At 33.7% G+C, this 24,060-nt stretch overlaps 7 protein-coding genes and 2 non-coding genes across 9 annotated transcripts; 5 read left to right on the plus strand and 4 right to left on the minus strand.

Moving 5' to 3' along the window:
- Nucleotides 1-923: 923 nt before the first annotated feature.
- Nucleotides 924-1,606, plus strand: RO3G_03408 (guanylate kinase; the record flags this gene model as incomplete). Its single annotated transcript, XM_067657999.1, has 3 exons — nucleotides 924-1,038; nucleotides 1,095-1,226; nucleotides 1,284-1,606. 3 exons carry the CDS (start codon nucleotides 924-926, stop codon nucleotides 1,604-1,606), a joined length of 570 nt encoding a protein of 189 aa, XP_067514100.1.
- A 723-nt stretch (nucleotides 1,607-2,329) lies between these two features.
- On the plus strand, nucleotides 2,330-3,156 carry RO3G_03409 (uncharacterized protein; the record flags this gene model as incomplete). Its single annotated transcript, XM_067658000.1, has 2 exons — nucleotides 2,330-2,684; nucleotides 2,732-3,156. 2 exons carry the CDS (start codon nucleotides 2,330-2,332, stop codon nucleotides 3,154-3,156), a joined length of 780 nt encoding a protein of 259 aa, XP_067514101.1.
- Nucleotides 3,157-3,507: 351 nt separating this feature from the next.
- Nucleotides 3,508-4,431, plus strand: RO3G_03410 (uncharacterized protein; the record flags this gene model as incomplete). The annotated part of the gene is made up of 3 exons (XM_067658001.1): nucleotides 3,508-4,040; nucleotides 4,091-4,174; nucleotides 4,308-4,431. 3 exons carry the CDS (start codon nucleotides 3,508-3,510, stop codon nucleotides 4,429-4,431), a joined length of 741 nt encoding a protein of 246 aa, XP_067514102.1.
- Nucleotides 4,432-6,795: 2,364 nt separating this feature from the next.
- Nucleotides 6,796-6,867, minus strand: RO3G_19032. Its single transcript has one exon. It is a non-coding gene; the product is annotated as a tRNA-Pro (tRNA).
- A 2,479-nt stretch (nucleotides 6,868-9,346) lies between these two features.
- Nucleotides 9,347-9,484, plus strand: RO3G_03411 (uncharacterized protein; the record flags this gene model as incomplete). Its single annotated transcript, XM_067658002.1, has 1 exon — nucleotides 9,347-9,484. The coding sequence occupies one exon, from the start codon at nucleotides 9,347-9,349 to the stop codon at nucleotides 9,482-9,484; it is 138 nt and encodes a 45-aa protein (XP_067514103.1).
- Nucleotides 9,485-10,098: 614 nt separating this feature from the next.
- RO3G_03412 (uncharacterized protein) lies at nucleotides 10,099-11,247 on the plus strand (the record flags this gene model as incomplete). The annotated part of the gene is made up of 6 exons (XM_067658003.1): nucleotides 10,099-10,140; nucleotides 10,274-10,298; nucleotides 10,343-10,734; nucleotides 10,781-10,911; nucleotides 10,962-11,002; nucleotides 11,186-11,247. 6 exons carry the CDS (start codon nucleotides 10,099-10,101, stop codon nucleotides 11,245-11,247), a joined length of 693 nt encoding a protein of 230 aa, XP_067514104.1.
- Nucleotides 11,248-11,954: 707 nt separating this feature from the next.
- Nucleotides 11,955-12,761, minus strand: RO3G_03413 (uncharacterized protein; the record flags this gene model as incomplete). The annotated part of the gene is made up of 1 exon (XM_067658004.1): nucleotides 11,955-12,761. One exon carries the CDS (start codon nucleotides 12,759-12,761, stop codon nucleotides 11,955-11,957), a length of 807 nt encoding a protein of 268 aa, XP_067514105.1.
- A 1,623-nt stretch (nucleotides 12,762-14,384) lies between these two features.
- RO3G_03414 (uncharacterized protein) lies at nucleotides 14,385-20,750 on the minus strand (the record flags this gene model as incomplete). The annotated part of the gene is made up of 9 exons (XM_067658005.1): nucleotides 14,385-14,490; nucleotides 14,544-14,680; nucleotides 14,733-14,910; nucleotides 14,959-15,232; nucleotides 15,287-15,354; nucleotides 15,422-15,531; nucleotides 15,587-15,843; nucleotides 15,893-19,420; nucleotides 19,550-20,750. 9 exons carry the CDS (start codon nucleotides 20,748-20,750, stop codon nucleotides 14,385-14,387), a joined length of 5,859 nt encoding a protein of 1,952 aa, XP_067514106.1.
- Nucleotides 20,751-23,409: 2,659 nt separating this feature from the next.
- RO3G_19033 lies at nucleotides 23,410-23,481 on the minus strand. Its single transcript has one exon. It is a non-coding gene; the product is annotated as a tRNA-Pro (tRNA).
- Nucleotides 23,482-24,060: the final 579 nt, after the last annotated feature.

A 24,060-nucleotide genomic window follows, 5' to 3' on the forward strand; every position in this document is an offset into this window, starting at 1 on the left:
ACTTCATAATTATTCATCAATACTTTATGGTTATAAACAGCTCGAATTGACTTATCCCCTGCAAGGCTCAGATAATTACGTATGAGACTTAATGGTTCCTGTTTACTAGTTTTTGATGTTTTTTTTGTGATTCTTTACGTCATATAAAAGAATATTGTTGTGAATAGAAAGAAGGTTCTTGTGTGAGATTCATTTCTATCGAACTTATGACTGTAGCGAATATAACGCATATTCTTTAATAACAGTGCTCTACCATTTGCTTTAATTCAATCAAGACTTTATACATCTTTTCAATAAACTTTAAGATCTTCTTTTGGGATAGGAGAAGGATTATTTTATTGTTGCTGGTACTTGAGCTTAATTAATTGTGATGTTTTCATTAAAAGAGTCTTGCTTTTATTTTTATAGACTGTCTCACATGACACGACAGCATTATTATTTTATTAGTCTCTTGGAGGCGCTTGAATTACAATCAATAAACTAAAAGAAAGCAACTTGTACAAAGAAGCTTTGAGTAACAGAAATGATCTCTCAGCAAGTCATTAAAAAGCCAAGAAGACAACAATATAATCTAATATTTGCTTACAACCAAATTTTAGTTTCTGCTCTACACGTGTCTTGACTGAATTTTAACCAATAAAAAAAAAGACTTAAATTGAATTAGATCGAAAACTATGAATCAGTACAAGTAAAGAACGCCACTAGATCCCCTTAACCATCTATTCATTTAAGAAAGAAACATGTGTGAAATATGAAAAGGTGTCTTTGTTGTGCACATCCAATCGTTGATCTGACATCTTCCTCCGGCTCGGAACAAATAAAATGCGGAAAGTCTGCCAAAAAAAAAAACAGGACGGCGAAATTGAATAGAAAAAAAAAAAAAAGATCTTCCTTTTTTTTTGTTTGTTGAATATACTTTGAACATGCAAACAGCTGCCAAGATCTTTGTTATTTCTGGTCCCTCAGGTTCTGGAAAGTCTACTTTATTAAAGAAACTCTTTTCTGAATATCCTTCTACTTTTGGATTCAGCATCTCACGTAATGAGCTTTATTGATTTACATTGTTCAAACTATAACCCCTTTTTGTATATTAGACACTACACGTAAACCTCGTCCAGGAGAACAAGATGGAAAAGATTATCATTTTGTTGAAAAGGAGCACATGATTAGTGAAGTGGAAGCTGGTAAATTCATTGAAAGTGCTACTTTTTCAGGAAATATGTACGGTAAAGTCTAATAATTAAATACCGCGCCACTTTTCAATCATTAAAAATATAAACTAGGTACATCTATTAAGGCTGTTGAAGATGTTGTTGCTCAAGGAAAGGTCTGTGTGCTTGATATTGATATGCAAGGGGTTAAGCTCGTAAAGAACACGTCTTTAAATCCAAAGTACATATTTGTTAGACCACCCAGTTTTGAAATATTGGAACAACGTCTTCGCGGACGTGGAACTGAAAAGGAAGAAGCTGTCCTTGCTCGTTTATCTGCTGCCAAGGAAGAAATGGAATATGGTGCAACTCCTGGAGCATACGATCATGTCATTATCAATGATGACTTGGATATAGCCTATGAAGCTTTGAAAAAGGCTATTTTTGTTCAATAGACTTAGAATCTTTTTTTAATTACATTTATATACTCTCTCTAACCTCATTTATACATTATTACCCAATAAAAGAAAAGGTGAATACATTCTTTTATTGATAATCATTTCGCTATTAGCAGTAGTAATGTATACTTCATATTAAATTCTCCTCGTTACTTTACAAAAAAAAACTGTCTTTGGGTTTAATAAGAAAAAAAGGCTTTATATTGTCCTGAAGAATACAATTATTTTCAATGTTAATAAATGTTTACCTTTTAAAATTCAATCCAACTGATCTACTTCTAAGATGCCTTCTATTTAATATTGTGTTGAAGTCTTGTTCTTTTCATATGCTATTCATGCAATCCTTGTGTTTATTGTAACCAGGATACAGCATCTTCAAGCGATTAACTCAGCAAAAGTGAAGTCATTTTCACAATCTGAAAAAAGTCACAGGATTAAAAAGAAAAAGAAACAAAAAGGTGTCTGTGGGGCTGTAAATTATGCAGGTTTCAGAAATGTTTAAAGACTCTCGTACAAACACAACTCAGAATGATCAAAAAGCTTCTGGTGGTGAAGCAAACGAAAGGCATTCTAATTTACATGTTCAGTTTGCATCAGCCTCAAAAGAGTCACCAAAACTTGTTAATCGAAGACTCAGTTTTGCTTTAGATGAAGCATCTATAAGCAACCTGAAAAACCAGAAAATGCCACTGCATCACAAAGATATTCCACAAGAAGGTGATGCTTACTACTTTATTTTTGTATGGAAATGTATCTGATTCTGTTAGAATAATAGAAGTAAATGATGATGAGGAAGAAGACATGTTCTTTTTGGATGAAGAAATGTCAGAAGAAGAAGAAAGAAATTCATACAGTGACCATGAAGAGGACGAAAGCGCGAAAACAGATGGCAAACAAGCTGAGAAGGAGAAGGGAGAATATAATAATCCATTATCAGCTTCCTTCAAGAAATCTGTTTTCGAAATAGACAAGAAATATCCCTGGATTAAAAAGAAGAGAGACACTAGCAAGTATCTTGAACAAGATTTTGATATCAAGAAGAGTTTGAAAGATAATAAAAATGAAGATGATGCAGGTAAATAAAAAATAAACATAATCTTTAACTAACAAAACTATACTCAGTCATATCCACCTATGCTACATCTGTTCCAATCACGATCAATTATCCTTTTATTGAGGATGAAGAAGAAAAAGAGAAAGATGAGAAAAATGATGACTATAACTCACCAAAGAAGGACATTTTAGCCAAAAGCTTTGCAAACTATGATTTTTCTTATTCTGATAGATTATTATCTGAGCAATTCCCCGCTCCACGAAGGAGAAGAAGCAATATACCTGGGTCATCCTCCGTCATAAATCCACAACTACATAGTCTTGTTGGAAAATCCTTGGATACAAGAGGAAACTTGAAAAAGGATGTTAGTCAAATACGATCAAAGGACGAAGAAGAAGACTTTGATTCTTCAGTGCCCCCACATGTATGGGCTGCAATGGAGTCAAAAGAAGAAGGCGAATTTATTGATCACAGTTACAGTGAAAAAGATTAATTTTGTTACTACAATAAAGATCTTTGGTAGACAACTTATGCAGAAAATGAAAAATAGCAAAGCAGTATTACATAGTCGCTCATGTATAAACATAAAACTAATCTTTTTATACAATACATCTATTAATTTTGTGTGTATTTACTATAGCTTACACTGATATCACATATATTCTTATTAACAGCTGCTTGTATTAAGCTCTAAATGAGTCACTTCTCCTGAATTCTGATGTTTTGTGTTACATGTTTCCAAAAAGGAAATATTTGATTCAACACTTTGAGCCCTGTGGTTAAAATTTTTTTCTGAGACAAATCTTTTTCTGGGTATCTTACATTAACTAGAATCTTGAATAAAATGGCTGAAGAATCCAAATGCCCCGTAGATCACAGTTCTTATAAGCATTTTATTCCACAAAATAATACTGATACACAAGAACCTTCAAACGATAAAGTACAGGGGGAAGCAAAGTGCCCTGTAGATCACAATTCATATAAACATTTCATTCCTCCTCAATCCCAAGATTCAGCAAAGACCGACTCATGCCCTGTAGATCACTCAACTTATAAAAAATCTGTGTCTCCTCCAAAAGAAGGCTGCGATTCGGATGCTATTGACAGCACAAACTACATGCCAAAGGTCTCAGAGCAGGCTCCTCAACCTGGCCAAAGAATGTCACTGGGCACACAAAGAGAGACCTCCACTATTCCTCGTGCCAACTCGTCTGATAAATTATGGATCTATCCTTCTGAACAAATGTTTTTCAATGCTATGAAACGTAAAAATTGGACACCAAACGAGGAAGATATGTCGGTTGTCGTTCCCATTCATAATGCTGTTAACGAAATGGCCTGGCAAAAGATTTTGGAATGGGAAAGAATGCATGAAACGTAAAAGCAAAATTACTTGTATTTGTATGATTCTAATGGCCTTAAAATAGTGAATGCAACCAGCCCATGCTGTTGAAATTTCAAGGAAAACCTAAAGATATTACTCCTAAAGCACGCATTCGTTCTTGGTTTGGGTAAGCTCGTCCTATATTTAAATGACCATATGTTGCTCACCATTGCCCACAGGTATTCTCTTCCGTTTGATAGGCATGATTGGGTAGTAGACAGATGTGGGGAGAAGGTCACCTATGTTATAGATTTTTACAGTGGCAAGAAAGACGCAAGAAATCCAATGTCATTAAGCTTTTATTTAGATGTTCGCCCAGCACCAACACCAGCTGGTATTTGGGATCGATTAAAAATGTCATTCAGAAAGGGCGAATTTGTTTAAATTACAACAATAAAGCTGGCTATTGTATAACACGATTTTGCAAAGTATTTAAAAAAGGCCCGAATTATTTATATTCAATAAAAGAGAAAACTATACCGACTATATGCTTTTGCGAGGCATTTTGACACTGTTGTCACATGAAACAAATGTATAGACGATTCAATCGAACAATTCAACAGCTTAGCTATCAGTATATGTCTTAAACTTCAGTGGAATGAATGATTAAAAAATAATACAACGATTGAATAGCTATTTTTGATATAGTATCAAGCTCATTCAAAAAATATATTGAGATTTGAGATTACAGGTGTTGTTGAATTTTCTTTTTGCAAATAGCATTATAAGAATCAGCAAATAAGGCTATAAAAGCCAATGGGAAAACCTTTGAATAAAAGTATGTAGCTATGAGGAGAGATATAAATTAAAGAGACTTTTGATATATGTTTTATATTGAGGATTTACGTATATATAAGCAAAATAGAAGCAAAGACAGCAATCGGCTCTTGTAATTGATTGAATTTGAAAGCACAGTGAATCCAAGATTGAAGGCATAGAAATCAATTGAAGGAGTATGATTGCTTAAGAGACATAAGCCCAGGAAAAGTAATAATAATAGTAAAAATTAAAGAAAACAAAATTATATTGAAAAAACGAAGCTTGGTACAATTCAAGTAGGTGCTATACTACGTTGTAGATTTATTCTTTTGAAGATTGTGTCGATAAAAACAGTGTGTAATTAATTTTAGAATTGCATTTAGACAAGACAAATTGACTTGATTTATTCCATACTGTAATTTTTTATTAATGGCGTTGTAATTTATTTGGTATTGAGTAAGCTTAGTTTAAAGAGTCTTCATAAGAACTGGAAAGTTTGAGTAAATTTTGATTGCAAGAGTAGTAATAATTTGAGTATAAGTTCGTTTATAAGTGACCACCAGGTCTTGTTAAGTAGATCAAACTGTTTCGGTTAAAAGATAAAGAGATAAAATAAAAAGAAGTTTACAATGAAATGCGATAGATTTAAGGGACTTATTGTTCTTAATGTTAAATAAAATAAGAGATAATTTGCCTCCTTAAAAGTATAAAAAGAAAAAGTTGATATAAAATCAAAGGTAAGAAAGTAAGAAAGGTTAGAAGAAGTGAAGTGTTTTTTTTTGAGATAATTATGTAGAATTATTTATACTTTTTTGATTGTTATATGATATAAGGTGACCGTTATGTGCTGTAAGGCATATATTATTAGATTCCGCTGTTTTGATCATATGTGTTACAATGCAATGACAATCAAGCCCCATGCTGTCAAGCAAGCTGCTCAATTTGCTAAAATATCTAGAGAACGATAAAAAAAAAAAAAAAGGCAAATGAAAACAGTGGAGTTTTTTCCCTTAATGACTTATAAGAGTTAACAGTTCTGAAATAAAGTTGATAAAAAGAAGAACAAGACTTAAATCGAGTTTTAATGTTTGATTTGCTTGTTGTAGGTGATCACTAAACCTTATAAAATAGCTCAGACTTGTTTGTAATAAAGCAACTTGATAAAAGTTTTAAAGTGTTTACAATGAAGATAATTTGCTTCAAGGGACTTGTCTTGCTTGTGTTTAAGAGTGTTATACCAAAAGATTCAGAGATAAAGATACTTGATTTATTGGTTATTTATATAAAAAATATAACAAAGAGAAGTGAAGTAAAATAGAAATAAAATCTTGTCTATTTTATAGACAAAGGAAAATAAGATTTGATTTTTGAAATAAGGTCCAAATATTGAATAAGGTTCAAAAATTTGAATAGATTCAACATAGGAATTCACAAGACGCAATCATCATTGGCTTCGTCACAACAAAACGTCAAAAATTAAAACTTGAAAGGTGTTGTAATTTTCTTTAATATATGCTTGTTTGCGGGTTTAGGTTTTTAAGTATGTAAGTTTTGTCGATAGTGACCACCAGATCTTGTTAATAGTAGATCAAACTTGTTAGAATAGGTTAAACTCTTGAGGTTTATGAATAGGTTTACAATGAAGATTATTGACTTCAAGGGACTTCAGTATTTAAAATAGAACACAGACCAAAGGGTTTCAATTGAACGCTTGATGGATTTATTGTTTTATAAAATAAAGAAAATATAAAAAGAATATAAAATTCAAAAGTAAAGTGAAGTGAAAATAGGGATAAGGGTATTTATATGTTTTTGGTTTTCAAGCAAAAGAATTGATACTCCGTTTTCAAATAGGTTGTTACGCAAAAGTTCATTTTCTAACTGGCGTGGTACTAAAAAAAACTTGACTGTATATCTTTCAGTGTTTCGAAGTTCACCATAGCTACAGTACTATAGCGGCAAAACTTTTTTCCGGTCGATGCTATAAAAGGGGTCCTCCGGGGTTTGAACCCGGGGCCTCTTGCACCCAAAGCAAGAATGATACCACTTCACCAAGAACCCATTTTTCGTCAGCTTAAATTTTTAAAATAATCTATTCTCATAAGGTCACGTGAAAACAATATGATTGGACGAAATTCATATTCCGTATAGTTCTTTTTTATACCATCATGCAGCATTATTTATTTTGCAGGTAATCGTCTTCTTTTATGTTCCGTTTTTTTTTTTGAAAAAAAAAAAGTTACATCCCACTGCTGTAGTTATTATTTTGTATTTCTCAACTTTTTAGATATTTTTAATTTGAAATTAGTTGCATCACTTTTGTATTGTTGTAGAACAGTAACTGATTGTAGTTGACATTGATAGATATAAGTCTTAATACAAGCTCATAATTAAAATAAAATACAAGTCTATTTAAGTAAAATCATTCAAACAATTCTATTTAAACATATTCTTTTAGAATATATATTGTATTAATGAGAGTTCTTTGATAAGAAAAAGTATCAACTAAATAACAAAATCCAATCCAACGTCAGGAATATTGCTAATCTTTCACATAATTGAAATAACGCGTAAAATAACGTTATTCAAATCAGTGAGGAATTCCCAGAATAGAAAGGATAATCTATGACAGACATACAAAAGAACAAACGAAAAGCTTTCATAATCGTAATTATAGATAACACTTGCTAAATTACCTGAAGATTAGAAAAGCGCTTACAATAGAAGATATCAAGCCATGCACTCAATTGGAATAATTTTTATTTCAACTTAAATTGAAATACACAAGCTATTTCTCGATCTTTGTTTCTACCTCTTTTTTTGCTAGTTTTACCATTATACACCATGTATTTATCTTTTTTCTTTAGTAATCTTGCTTATTTAACGGCTAAAGCCACAGCTTACAGCCCAATTTTATATCAAGGCAGTATGAAAAGGCTTTTGTGCCATAGAGTTTGCTAGATCATTATTTTCTTTATGTGTATTACTAAGTTTTTAAAGGTCTTTTTCTAATGATGGCATAGCAAACTCTTTGTAAATATCTGTGTAGGTGTAGTGTTCCGATATATTTTAAACACGATTCATACTCAAATAACAAATCCAGAATAGCGAATGTTTTACAAGGATTTCTTACATTCTCTTCTCTATTATTTAGTCATAACTAATTCTACTTCTTTAGCTTAATATGAGTTGTTTTAATGTAGCTTCTGATGTAATGACACATAAAAATAAGATTTACATAAAAAAACAGATATAAACAATCACTTGAACAACCAAGAATAGATCTTTACATTCGCTCTGCAGCTATAATTAATTAAAGTATCTCAGAAAAGATTTAATTGAATCTTTATGATATGATATAAATACTAGATACAATGATATTAAACAAAGAATATATTCTTTCGCTGAATTTTAAAAGTTTTTTAATTTTTTTTTCTTTTAATTTTAAAGATTATTTATTTATAAAGTCTATTTGAACGCGTGGTGTTTATCATATCTGTTCTCTCGGACTAGTTCAATATGGGGTAAATTAAAGTGAGGCTAAAAAAAGCCTTCGGGATCAAGAGTAAAAAAAGGTCAATAGAACAACATTTGAAACATAGTAACATCCTCAATGCTTTAAGAGTCAATTTAGAAGAAGCTGACCATGTGAAGGTCTGGTACAAGTGTGTATATGGTGGTAAAGATGATCCAGCTCAAATAGAATTGAACATATGGTTGGTCAGCGAAGGATCCAAGAGATAGCTGTACGACTTGAACGAGGAAGTTTTGCTGGGAGGAGATTTAAAAGAAACAACAAAAGATCTTCAATAGTGCTAGGCATTTGTAGCCGGTTGTGTATGTTGAGGCATTGAATTGCATGCATTTTTGTAAGCATCTGGCTTGGATGGAGGGAACAAGACCTGGGTTTGCCGTCAGACAGCCATCCAAGGCGTCATCTTATGCATCTGTGCAAATTCTCCATAACTGTTACTGCAAATAATTTGAATAATACTTAAAGATAGCACAAACCGCAGCTCTGGTAACATGCATTGGGAAAAAGTATGTTGGGATGCATTTTTTTTTGTTACCTTCTTAAACAAAAGCTGTAATTCCTTACAAACCTTTTACAAATAAAAAGTATAATCCAACCTTTTGATTAACAAAAAATTTATTTCTAATTTCCAAATGGCTTATATGCTTTTGCAACGCTATTATGTGGCGGTGTAAAATCGACTGTATCACTCCTGTTTTTCCCAAATCTCATTAAAAAAGGTTTTTACGAGTTACTTGTTTGCAAAGAGAGGAATGCTCTTTCTGTTTTATTTTGCTCTTGCAGCAATCAAATAAAATAAGGGATGGGGTCTGCGAGCAATAGCATCTTGCTTAATCTGATATTACTAAATCTTTTCTTTTGTACATTTATGCAGCATGTCATTAATGAATCCCTTTACTGAATTTCAAAATGAAGGCGCAGTCGAAACTCTAATTCTTGTTCCGGGAAGAGGCGCCACCTTAATATAAAATGAGAGATCTGTCAATTTTTTTTTTCCTCACAATAATGTCCATCTTGACACCACCTTTAAATAAAGGCATGGTTAAGCTTAACCGTGATGCCTTCAAACTGGTCGTTCCAACAAAAGCAGTTAAAGTGCCTACAAATAAAGTAGGCTTATTTACAAAAACCTTATCAAAGTAAATATTATATACATGTACTTTGTGCCTCTCATTAATTCTTTCTCTGTTGTAGAAATTTGTTTAATCAACCTAGATTTAAAAATGTGTTTCCAGATCTTGAAGCCAGCGGTATTAAGCTAGTTTTGTTAAGAAACGATCTAACAAAAACAGGTACTTGATCTAAGATAATAATATAAAAATTTGTTGAATAATAGTTGTTAAAATAGAAGAATTATCAGAACAGGAACAAGAATTGATTGATAAAGAAAGCTTAGGACTTGTATCATATGACGTACAAGTAGATTATGATTATTGGAATTCTGGTATAAAAAGAATGAAGTGTAGAGCAATTTAAGGATATTTATAACATTGTTAGAACAAATATTTCGCTCAGTAATGCCTGATGAACTTGTAGATATTCCTTCTTCTTTTACACAAATTGGGCATATTGCACATATCAATTTAAAAGAAGAATACTATCCTTGGAAACATTTAATAGGACAAGTTATCTTGGATGTAAATGATTATTTTGTACTAAATAGTACGCAATGACTAATGGCATAATAGAAAAACAAAAATATTAGAACGGTAGTAAATAAGATTAGTAGTATTGATACCACTTTTCGATTCTTTAAAATGGAATTATTAGCAGGAGATAATGATATGCTGGCTGAAGTGGTAATTAAATTTAAAACTTGCTATCATGTTGCTCACAATAGAATAGAAAGAAAGTGGATGCAAATTTAAACTTGACATCTCAAAAGTTTATTGGAATTCAAGATTACACACAGAACACGATAGATTAGTTCAGCTATTTAAACCAAAAGAATATGTTTGTAAGTCATTGAAAAGGCATAGTCAAATATACTGATTGATACAGGCGATGTATTTGCGGGTGTTGGACCCTTTGCTATTCCAGCTGCCAAAAAGGGGTCCATTGTTTATGCAAATGATCTTAATCCTTCTTCGTTTGAATGGATGAAGAAGAATATCGAGACCAACAAGATTTTGGAGGGTATTCGTCCTTATAATTTGGATGGAAGAGCATTTATCCAACAAGCGGTCAGGGACCTTCAATCAACCAATGAACATCAGTGGAAGACCTTTGATCATTTTGTAATGAATTTACCAGCAATAGCTATTGAATTTTTGGACACGTTTCGTGGTTTATATGCTGATTATAAACATTTGTATGACGCAAATGCAAAGCTGCCTCTCATTCACTGCCACTGTTTTACAAAGAGTTCTGATCCATTACAAGAGATCACACAGGTACGCACACACAGTTGTATGGATTAATGTGCTCACTTTGCTGTAGAGAGTAGGTGAAGTAATGGGTGAAATGCCTGATTCATTAAAAACTACAGTTCATTGGGTTCGTAATGTAGCACCAAGAAAAGATATGTATTGTATTACATTTCCTTTGAGTTCTACTATTGCTTTTGCAAAGTAAGTTAGAAAGAGACATTGAATTAGAGAAATTAATACAGCATCAATAGTGATAAGCGTAAGATAGAAAAGGATAATGAACAAGAAGATGGTAATAAAAAGAAAAAAGTATAATATTTCTTATTATTCTACATAAGAATACAATCACAGTTATCCAAAAATAATCTTTCCTTCTCTTGATGAAATTGCTGATTCTTTGATTTCTCTTGATTTAATTTTCTAATTTCTCTTACAATTCCATAAAATACATCATCAATATGAATATCTTGTTTAGCTGATGTCTCCATGAATTCACATCCATATTTTTTTGCTAAATCTTTACCCGCTTATATGTAACATATTAATTATATGTTATACAAGCAGTTATATTGATACCTTGGAGTGATACTTGTCTTTTTGATTCAAGATCGCATTTATTACCAACCAAGATAACAGGAAATGACTCACTATTTTTTATCCTTTTGATTTGACTATATAACTTTTGTATTTCTTCAAATGAGCTAAAAGAAGTAATTGAATAAACCAAAAGAAAACCTTCACCAATCTTCATGTATTTTTCTCTCATTATGCTATGTATAATATCAGTGTGTATCAATATTGATCAGCATTATTTTACTAGTATTCCTCTTCTCCTGCTGTATCCAATATGTCTAATAAAGCATTTTCATTATCAACAATACATTGTTTACGATATGAATCTGTGTTATTAAGGAGTTGGATACTATATTTGTGTACATAAATTTTTCAATAAACCTTCAATCGTTGGATCGTATTTATGCATAAAGTGAGATCGAACAAACTGGATCGTTATGTCTGATTTACCAACACCTTGTTTATTGCTCTTGTGAGTAGAGTACATCACAATTTAGTAAACCCATTTACCTCCTTCTCCTACCATTGCTATCTTGTATCTTTTTTCCCACAAAGCTTAATTTCTGATAACAAATAATAACAACAGTAAACTTACTCTCGTAAAATAGACGATGGTTTGACCATTTATATAAAATTATATAAAAAGAAGGTAAAATATATAAAAAGGAGGTTTATTGCTGAGGTTTGTTTGAAACTAATTGTATGGATACTCCTAAATTATCTTCAAGGCCAACGTTGTATTCTTGTACTGTATTGTTATCAAACAAGTTATAATCAATATCATATAAGAGCTGGTTATAAAATTGTTGATAAGGATCCATATTCAATTGAAATTCATTTGGTATAAAATGCTCTTCTTCTTCCACTACTCTTTCTTCTTCTATCGTTTGTTCCTTTTTCTTTCCTTTTCTAGTCTTTTTATTGTCATGTTGATATTGTTTAATCGTTGGAACCATTGTCATTCCATTCATCGCTAATTTTCTCTTTTTTGGTATAAAAACAGGAGGAGGTGCTGTTGACATGTTTGTCTTGCATTTTCTATACTTTTCTTGAAGATCTTGAAGTGAATCATTCAACAAAGAATATTGTGTCAACTGTGGCAATTTGCAAATTGTTTCCACAGAATTATTGTAATTTTTGTCTGCATTAAACTTGTCTGCCCAATTAGGTGTAGATGCATTTATAATGTGCACACGAAGTGCAGTGATCAAGGCATATGCTATGATAGGCGATTTCGCATGATAGTGAATCAATTCATTTGTATCCAATCGATAGGCTGCGTCCGTAATTAAGATCGCTGCATAACTAAAGATATCATATGAGGGCCGATTGTTGCTCTTGACCGTATCGTTAATGTAGGGACGGTGCAAGAGGATCAAGTTGACCAACAAAAAGATCTCTTTTTCAAATTCTAGTCGTTTATTAGTCAATGTTCCTTGCTTTTGAGGTGAATCATCTCGAGAAGTGGAAGGATACATGATATCAGTGAGCCATGAATCAACACTAGCTAAAAATGCATTATGTCTCTAAAAAATGAATTTGTACTTGAGGGGTACAAAGGAAGAAGAAAGAAAAGAAATCAATGGTTATTTTACCTTTATAGGCCCTGGTATATTAAAGGGGGGCGGTGGACTATAATTAAATCGAATCACTCTAGCTGCTATTTTACAAAGTGAGATGGATGTTGTAAACGCATCTAACCATTGTTTAACAAATCCATCATCATGACTTAGATTACTAGGTGCTGGAACGTCACTAATAAAATATTAGTATAAAATAGTAATAGTTCAGTAAGAATACTTGCAGCACTTTTTCTTCTGTAAAACATGGGCGTCCATAAGTCATGCTAATCGTACAATCCGTAATAAAAGCAAGCCAAAAGGTTCGAATACACAGCTGACCATGTGAGTCTTGCTCGGAAGATACCGTCGACCGGTGAATTCCCAAATCAAGAGCAGAGCGGAACGCTTCCCCGGACCAAAGCCAGGTCTGTGTGAGATGTTCATGTAACTTGGTCTGTTCGATATGTTGTGCCATTATCACCAAAGCCAAAATAGTACTGATTCTGGGTCGATCTTGATAAAATGGTCGTAAATAGGCAGCATAGTTCATGCATTCTCTTGAGATTTGATAAAAGGATGTGTTGTGTTCGCTCTTTTGTGTTTCTATAAAACTAGCTGCCCGAGCAAAGAGTGCATAAAAAAAGAAGGGTGAAAGGTAGAGAGGCGTATGACGACGAAAAGCGTGTAGCTGCGAAATCATATCATTCTTATTGATCAATGGGAAAAAGGCGTTGATATGATCATAATAAACATCTATTAAATAAAGTTGATCGTTAAGTGTGAGCGATGGTACAGGTACAACGTAAGGTGCCGGGAAATTGTCTTCCTCAACCACCAAAGCACAATCATCAGATAAGTTGAGATGAGCACAAAAGGATGTTTCACCCGCATAATGCCCAGAATGAAGTAAACCAGGTTTCCGTAAAGCATGATCCTCAATATTTGTACCACTATTTTCTTCACTGATTTCCACATTTTTATGATATATACAAGAACAATGATTCTTTCTTTCACATACTTCATTTTCCATATTATTATTGTCACATTTTATCTTTTTTCTTTTACAAACATGACATGATTTCTTGTTTCCCTTTGGTTTTTTATATTCCATTGAAGCCGAAGTGGGACTAAAAAATTTAAATTCTACATCCGGTGTAGTTGGATTACGTTGAAGATTTAATATATCCTTAGCTTGTTCTTTAAGTATATTTAAAGATGGAAAAGGCAATGGTGGTGGTTCTTCATACATAAAGAGAGGAAAAAAAAAGAGAGAAAAAGAAAAAAAGAGGGATGTTACAGATGCGAAACCAGCTCTTTTTAAATTGTTACACTTTACACGTATCACAAACAAAAATCTAATTTTTTTTTCTTCTAATTATCTACCAAGTCTCTTATATAAATATATCAAAGCGTAAACATAGAGATGATTTTCCTAATTATATATAAAATCATACTCAAATCATTTATAATGATTCAGAATAGTAAAGCCTCCTCTGTACATTTTTATTTTTCTTTCTTTTCTTTTTTTATTATTATTGTTTAAACAGTAAATCTGTTTTCACTCGTTTTGGATGCACTATCTCCGTGGGGTGTAAATTCTACGGTTGATGTGGGACCAAGATTAAGGAATTCCTTCAATTGGCGTCTATTTTATCTATTAGCATATAGACACACACACACAAATACATGTCAACTCACCCAGTCGTTTCAATTCTTTCGTTTCTTTCAGAAGTCTTTGTCCAAAGGGAAACTCTGTAAAATACTTTACGAACAGAAACAACAGCACCACAGATTTCATCTTCATATTGAAATTGTTCACCAAACATAGCAAGCATCTACTTATAATTAATTCATCACTCTTTCACTCATATTTCTTTTACAACTTACCAAGTTGAGCCAGTAATCATTAATAGCTTCACCTGTTCTATTTCTGGGTAACTGTACACTGAATTTACCGCCATTGGCATTGAAGGGATCTTCCCATTCTGGACGTACGCCTTGTTTGAATACGTGGTAGTTGGAATTCATTTCAAGTATACTGACTTTAGGGATATTGTTGTAAACACTATAAAAAAATAAGTCGTCTCTTCCTTTAAACTATTTTTTTTCTTACCCCCAAAAGTCTTCTACAGTGTTGACATTTACGATTTCTTTCAAGTTTTCAGACCAGTTGGTTTGATTGGCCTTTTTTCCTGGATTATCAAACCACAAAGTCCAAGTGTTTTGAAGAGGATGCTTTACATTGTACTCCTTAGGATCATCAAATACAGTCTTGGGCGTATCGTCATCCTCCTTGGTATCATTGCTGTCAACAACTTTTTCAACTTGTTCTTCTTCTTGTTGTTCTTCAAGAACAGGACGCTTCTCTTCTTCCGTCATTCCTAAAACTATGACATAAGATTATGGATGCTTCCGATTAAATAAAAAGAGTTTTTCTTTACCTTTTAGTATTAATAAAGAAAGATGGAAAGATTTTTTTAGTTGAACAAAACAGGTAGTAAATATGTGACTGTTTATTATCCGGATCGCACGTTCACATAAAAGGAAAAGATAAGATATTTTATTGCTTTATGTACTTTTGAATAACATGAATAAGCTTAACGGCTTCTTGAGAAACACCTTGCTGCCCTTCTGTTTTTAATATATTATTCACGGCTATTTCTTGTTTTCTAGTCCATATTTGAGCCTATAAAAATAAAAGAGTAAAAAAGAATGCCGATTTTTGTATTTGACGTTGTTACCTTTAATATCACTTTATTATTCTTATTACCGTAGACAGAAAGAATGGCAGCAATCACCTTTAATGTAGGCATAATCAACCTTTGGTATCTCTCTATAAGCTCATTATTTGATTGCACTTTGACGCTCATAAACTGACAACATCCAAGTACTTCAAAAATTCGATTATCAAATAAGAGTTCAGCACCTTCTGGGTTCATGGCAAGACGGAGTAAAATTGACATCTTGGCTTCAAAGATATACAAAGGAAGTAAAGGCACTGTACAAAAATAATGTTATTTTTTTCTATAAAGACCACCTAAACTTACCATCTATAGACTCTAATGACTGGACCAAGGCAGCATCATCACATCGAATCATTTCTATCGTGTATTGTAAAAAGTTTTGACTCAAAAGGTAAGATTGAATGACATCACTTCCTGCTCGAAGTGCCATAGTATTTAAGGAGTCTATGGCAATATATGCTGTCGTTTTCCAAATCTCTAAGCCATCTATAGCATCTTTACAGAGCGTATCAAGCAAGCTAGTCTTATAAGAAACGATATAGTTCACCATATATTTTTCAAATTCCATATACGCTTGATCTCGACCATGCCCACCAATATAAAGTAGCAGGTTGGTAAGAGAAGTATATAGATCACCACGAATAGTAACTTCTATATTCTTTTGACAGATGCATTCGAGTATGCCATTAAATACATGTCGGAGCTTCTCTACGGGTAATTGGGCAATTGTTCGCATGTTCTTTTCTCTTCTCAAGCGATTCAAGAGCGCCAAGACTACTTCGCTCATGCTCTTGAGCATCTCTGTGTCATATCCCTGTGTACTGAGCATTTTGGATAGCAACATCGTTAATAGCTCGTATATAATTTTTTCACGATCAGAGACATGGATCAGATCAAAACATTCTAAGAGCGTAATGTGAACTACTTGCTTCCAGGCCTTCATACAGTGACGCTTGGCGTAATTGATTTCCTTGATGCGATTAAGTGCCATACAAGCAGCAAGAATCTCTCCCATTTCATTCTCAATCAGGTCTGTTTCTATACTCTCCTTGTATTCGCTCACTTGCACCGTACGCAAAAAGGTGTACATTGCGCGTATATCATATACTTGAACACCTTCCTTGTTGAGTGTATAAAAATTCTCGGGAATAAAAGCTTTGAAATATCTCGTCTCTGCAATCGCTCCATCCTTTGTCAAATCGTCTTGCCACAGAAACTCCAATGAGCTGACAAATTCGAGCATCTTGACTAAAGGTTGCTGTAACCCTCGCGATGAGAAAAAACCCTGATCGGGCATACTCTCTGGTGATCTACCGTAGAGTAGTTCAAGTAATTTGTAGATATTGGCCTTTTGCTCCATGCAGGCTGTTGTGTGGAGTTCAAGAGCGATCGATTGCAATAACCAGGCCCTTTGATGAAGTTTGGCACGTACTCTAAAGAAATCAGATTGGATTTCAGTTCCATCAGCACAACAGATCGTGCCTGAAAAGGGTGATGATTCAACAAAGAGATCTGTTTCAAATCGGGATGACATGATTTCAAATTGTTTGTAAAAGAACTCCTCTCGGTTTCGTAGGTAACGAAGTGTAGATAATGAGATAGATTGCTTTGCACATAGTTGATATATAAGTTCATAACATTTTTCGGCTAAAAGAGGATGTGTATCAATAAATGGCTGAGATGACTCTGAAAGATCAACCATCATTGAATCACCATTCGCACTTGAGTTTTCAGTGCCTTGCTGCAGCATAGACAGGATAGAGTGAAGACACGATAGAGTGATTCTGTTGGTCTCAGTATCTTGAAGTACAGGCGACCTAACATTAGTTAACTTGTAGCCTAGCAGATACTCGGTCAACGTAGGTGAATTTGTCTTCAGTCGGGCATTTTCTAGCAACAGATCCAGGATGGCAAGACGGACAGAGGAAAGTGCAGGTGTTTCAACATCACCAGGATAGTCATAAATATTGCCCAAAGTGCCCTCTGCTTTCCAAAATGGAATCAGATTAATATCCAATTCATAGTCGTCACATGTGATCTTTTCAGGTATATTGATACTCAATCGCTCGCTTATACCAAAGATAATGTCTTCTGCGGACGTACTTGTGTTTAGTAGAGTTGTTATGTTGGCACCTGCTTTTGTCATTGGGTTACAAAGTGCTAACGAAGCTATTTGGCGATTGTCCATTTGACGGCGGTCTTGTAAATCAACAGACAAATGCTGTAAAATCTTTGTGCTCAAAAGACAAATCTCTTCATTGTTTTGATAATTGAGAAGAAGAGCAATCTGAACCAAGATACCGTTGTGGAACAAGATGAGCTGTCCAAAGTTGGCAATGGAGGGTAAAGGAGGGAAGGTCACGTTGGCAAGCTGGAATTCGGATGAAGTTCTTTGCTTGGAACACTTGGCGACATAAGGTATGAGAACATTGCATAGTATAGACTGTAGCTCTAATACATTGAGTATGATATGTAAGGACTTGATTAAGCATTTTTCACGATGAATCAAATGTTTAATATCACCATCATCGTCCTTAGAGCACTTTTGAACAATGTCAAATAATTCATTTACAACACGTCTTCCAGAAAGAATACGAATGAGTACTTGAAATCCTGGATGCATCAGGTATCCAACCAAAGACACCTCTACATCTTGCTGCGTGCCCTTGATTCCTTCTTGTAGCTTCTTTTTCTCCATCAAATCGATAAATGAGCCAATGCTATTTTCCATCGTCATCAAACATGCCTCCGTAACCTGCCATTGCATCTCTGTATATTCTTTCTTATCAGTTACAATAGCTGTGAAAATGGTGTCCATGACAAGAGAGATAAAAGGCACAGCACCAGCCTGCTCACTATTGGTGCGTGGTCCAACAGGCACATAAAAAGGCGTATCCGCAAATCCAGCAATCAGAACTTGTCGTTTAATAGGTGAATGGATGGCTGTTCCTATTAAGCGTACAATGGCTAAAGTTTCAGTGTACAACTGTAGTTGCTGTTCTAATTGAATCTCTTGCAGAAGGCTAGATGGTCGATGCAAGGTTTCTTTTTTTTCTCCCGGTACAAGCTCGCGTTCAGGAACAAGCATATCACTGAGTAGGATATCTTGCCACCACTGAAGCGAGATATCTCTTCCTATGCCATTAACGCCGCCACCCCAATTGGAACAGAAAGCAGAAATTACATTAAATACTGCAGCACGAAGTTGTGGAGTTGTAGGACATTTTAGGATATTTTGCAAAATAAGCCGGCAATTGCCTTCATTGCAATACCAGAAAGCGCGTCGAGCGTCTTGACAGTATTGTACAGTTTGCTTCAAGATATTTAAAAATCTCAGCAACAGCAGCTCTTCTTCAATAGGTATGTGACAAGGCGATTCTTCAGTGTTTGTCTGCAAAAGGTTGGTATAGTATTCCAATGCAGTCAACGGCTTTCTCCAGGTAAATAGGGAACTCGACCCCAAATCGGCATCAGGCTTCCCTTGGAATAAGTTGAACATGCCTGTGGCACAGGCCACACCAGTAGATATTGCACCAAAAAAGTCAAAGGCAGCGCAGACAGTAGTTTGGACTTTAATATCAAGTAACCAACGAGCAAAGTGGTTGAGCCCATCATCGCGCTTCCAAAAGATAAAACCACTATCTGCAGGTCCGGTGTATACATTAGATAAGAATGTAAGGAAATATTCAAGATCTCGACGTTGTACAATGGCATCATTGGTTTGCATAGCTTCTAGTGGTAATTCTGTGCCATTGATCGAAGCAGAGTCTTCTTCCTTGTATTTTAGACTTTGCAATACCCCAAAGAGCTGTCGGACAAATGATTCGGAAACTATTTTTAATTCGTGAATTATGTATTGTTGGAATTCGCTGCAAACATCCGTATTATATTCACGATAGTTTATGCTGCTTTGTGATTTTGGTAATCCTTCTGAGGGCTCAATAGGCATGATTTCTATACCTTCAGGCGCATATGATTGCTGAAAGTACAACATGTATTGGCTCAAGAATCTAAAAACGTCTGCGCCAATGGCTCCCTCAACCAATTGCTGTATCTCGACTTCGTTTGTAACTGGGGCTGATCCTTCGATAAGTCTGTCTGATCTGACTGGATTGGTCAAGTAAAGAACCCACTGAAGAACAATGACGGCCTTAATGGCCGGAACTTCTGCTCCGTGTGTCATAATGCGTTTGTGGAATAGCTTAGCAAAATTCACTGTATCTGATGTGAGTTCATCCTCAGACTGGTTGTCATTAGATATAGCTGCGAGCATAGTGACAATCATATACACTGTTGCTGGATCTGCAAGCTGTGCCTTTTCCAAAATCTCGAGCATAATTAATTTGTCTTGTGTGTTCAAGGTAAAAAGTGAGGCTAAGTGGTATAAAATTTGAACAATCATTACACGTTCATCGCTCATCCTTTCAGTACGTATTGAGGAAATATCTTCTCCCAATTTTCCGCTTCCTACATCAGGCATTTGCCCAAGGACAGTGCCAGTAGTGTACAAAGCATTGATTGCTCGAGTGAGGTTTTCTAAGGTTCCAATCACTTTTGCTGTAAATGTACCTGTCTTGTTGTTTCCTAGAGGAATTGCTTCAGACATAATCTCTGCCATAAAGTGGTAACAAACTAGACGCACTTGTTCGTTAATTGAAGCATCGTTGGCAAATTTTAAAATGGCTTCAAGAGATGCTAGCAAGTATCCACGTTCTGCATGAAAGAGAAGTACAGCTGTGTCGATCGGATTGCAGTTGGTGTTAGAAACTTGAGATATACCTTGCATTAAAAGTGTAGCTGCAACATGTTCATTGATATCGAGTTGATCCGACAGAAACAGAGCTTTTGCAGCGAAATCCTTGCTGACTGTGTGAGGAATCCTGTTGATATACGCTTTATCTAAAAACACAAAGAAAAAATTGATAAGTATGTGTTTCAAGAGAGAATTTGTATAGCAAAGATACTTGCTTGAATTTAAATCGGCTCTGTGAGATGAATTTTTTGGCTGGCTGTCTAACAAATCGATAAACTTTTGCTTATTAAAATAGAGTTGCTGTTGAAGTATATTTGAAGCCTCTGGCGAGACTCTAGCTTGACTTATTGCGTCAAGTAGCGTGCGATTCTCTTCAGTCCATGTTGGAATGTTGTACATCTGTGACATGGTGAAAATACTTGAAAATACACGCGAAAGAATAAAGTGGAAAAAGAAAAATAACTTCGACGTGACGGTTATTGCGGCAGGTCGCGCCATCAATATTCAGTCTGTATATCTCTGACTTAGTCGCGAAGGACAGCGAAGGCAGTAAAAAAAAAAGTACAATAATGTGTTGTGAAATATAAATTGATGTATATGTTACTGTTGTCAAAAGGAAACATCCCAAAACTTGCTTTGTAACGTTCAAACTAGAATTTATTAATTGAACATGAAAAATCCCAAATAGTTAACTAAATATAATCATAAATGAATGAAGTCGACACTAGAATTAATTTAGTTTCTTAGAGATAAGGCAATTGAAGCCTTAGATTTTATTGATAATCAAAGAACTATTGTATCTTAACATACTCACTCTTTATTGAGCAGATAATTCATTATACTAGAAGAAGTGCTTAAGATGATTGATCATAATAAAAAGCATAATTTTCCTCTTGTAATGAAAAACAATTTTATTTGAGTAAATTGTAACAGTTATTTAATTGAAGTAATGGAAGCTAGGAAATATATACAGGTGAAGATCGCAAAGAATATATATTGAGAAGAAGTTAATGAGATAGCAAACATTAACCATTTTTCTCTTATCCCACGCATGTATCTGTACTACATGTGCAAAGTATTTGGAAATACATCAGGTACTTGGTGTTTTGACTTGTATATACTAGCATACTGTTATCAAATGATGATGAATTGTAGTCACACATTGTGTTGCCATTAATAATCCTGTAATATATCAAAAGATCAACACACATCATGTTTTTCTATTCTCTGCTTCATTTTTGTTATAACGCTACATAATTTAGCATTTTAAAAGGCAATTGTAATTATTTTCTTTTACGTTAATCAAGCTACTGGCATACAGAGCATGTTAATGTTAACAGAATAGTTTAATCAACAGTCGTTTAAAAGCAGTACATTACAACCTTGTGATAATCCAAATGAAAAATAATGGATTCACAAGACGCAGTCATCATTGGCACTAATATTGTAACTTGCTTCGTCACATTATAAGCAAGTTAGCCTGTTTATTGAGTGAAGTATATAAATATAATATAAGAGAACTTGACTAATCTTTCGTCCTTTGACTGGATGGTTGCGATACATATATAGTAATTTTTTTGACTTTTTTCACTGTTACTTCATTGAATGTCTTGTAGGTTTATGTGTTAAATTGGGTAAAATTTGCTTATAAATCTTGATTGTAAGGTTGAGATTGCCTGATAAGTTACTGGTTCATATTGTAATTTTACTTTCTTCAATGGCTTGTAAGAGTTAACGGTTTTGAAATAGAATAAAGTTGATAAAAAAAGAATAAAAAATAAGACTTGAATTAAGTATTGATATTGGATTCGCTTGTTGTAAGTGACCACCAGACCTTGTTAAGTAGATCAGACTTGTTTGTAATAAGGTAACTTGATAAGAGTTTTTAAGAATATTTACAATGAAGATAATTGACTTCAAGGGACTTGTCTTGCTTGTGTTTTAAGAGTGTTTTACCAAAAGATCCAGAGATAAAGATACTTGATTTATTGATAAAATATATTTAATTTGTTTAAGATAAGTAAATATAAGAGAAGTCAAGAGAAGTGAAATAAAATAGAAATAAAAACTTGTCTGTTTTATAGACAAAGGGGAGATAAGGTTTCATTTTGAAATAAAGTTCAAAAAATGAATAAGGTTCAAAAGTAATGTAATTTTAACATTTTTCTCGTTATGGTCCTAAGAGTTTAACAATCAACATCGCCTACCTCACGAGTGTAAAAAAATTCGAGAACCAAAGATTAGGTTTTAAAAGGATAAGATTGGTTTGCCTTTTGTTAAGTGACCCATAGATTTTGTATTGTAGATCAAACAGGAAAAAGTAAATAAAATTTTTTCTTGATAAGAGGATAATAAAAGTGATACGAAGAAGATATTTGACTTCAAAAGACCTAGACTTACCATAGTTATAAGGTAAAGATCCAAAGAGTTTAATAAAAAAAAGGGAACTAGATGTTTATTTGAATAAAAAGATATTATTAGTGAAGTTCAATGTAGTTAAGTGAAGTTATAAGAGGGGATATTTATATGATTATTATTTTTTTGTGTTTTTCTATTTTTGAATTTTTTTTTGTTTATCTTAAGGAAATGAGGTCCCTCCTACAACTGAGTCCCTTCTTCCGCAAAAGTTACTGTTATTTTAGTTGGTTTGTAGTTTGGGTTGAGTGTTTTATTGAAGTTTTTTTGAAATTTTTAAAGTAAGGTACTGTAGTGACCACCAGATCTTTTATTTAAGATCAAATAAAGGTAAAGATAAAAAAAATAAAGGGATCAGGAACTTTTATGAGAAGGTTGCTTGTTTATTGAATAAAATATATAAAAATAAAATGTGAGTAGAACTGTACTGTTCTTTTTCTTCGACTAAATGGTTGTGATATTTATATATAATTTTTTTTCTTTTTGACTTTTTTCATTTTTTGACTTCTTTGTCACAACATTATCTTTTTAACTTGATTTGGCTAATCTCTGTCTTTCTTCATCGTCATTTTCGTTACAATAGTTTAGGAACCAAAATTTTTATCATGCGTACTACAGCGGCAAAACTTTCTTCCGAAAATACGGTGAAAAAGGGGTCCTCCGGGGTTTGAACCCGGGGCCTCTTGCACCCAAAGCAAGAATGATACCACTTCACCAAGAACCCATTTTTGGTTAGCCTAAATTTGCAATTGTCTATATTGAATCAAGTCACGTGGAAGCATTTTGATTGGGTGGCTGTACATTTAGCCGGTTTGTTCTGTCATTCTGTTGTTCCTTTGTTTTTCCTTTGACGTTGAGCTTGTATATGGGCTCATTGGTTGCGTTTGATTTTATCGTATATTTGTTACATAACAGCTTTGGTATTGAGTCTTTTTTTCAAGCCAGAGAGGAGAGAGAGAAAAATCCAGACAGGAACTAAGAAGCTTGGATAGACAATTAAAGAGGGCAAGAGAAGATGGCATTAGGGGCTTGAGGGTGTGAACTGCAAATAGGACTTACAATACTTGATAAGCAAGAATGAAACAAAGATAAGTAAAGATAGGAATAAACGGACAGTCTAATAGAGAGGATGATACTTGATAGTTAGCTGATGTTTTTATTAATAAAATAAGTGAGTATTTATACTACTATGAGGAGTGTGAAATATAATCTTTCTTATTCAGTTGAGAATTTTGTTTATAAGGGCAGATAATTTTACCATAGTTTTTCACAAAAATAAAAATGGAGATTTCAAGAGGACTCA

Source organism: Rhizopus delemar, genomic scaffold, assembly GCF_000149305.1.
Source record: "Rhizopus delemar RA 99-880 supercont3.2 genomic scaffold, whole genome shotgun sequence".
Lineage (NCBI taxonomy): Eukaryota > Fungi > Mucoromycota > Mucoromycetes > Mucorales > Rhizopodaceae > Rhizopus > Rhizopus delemar.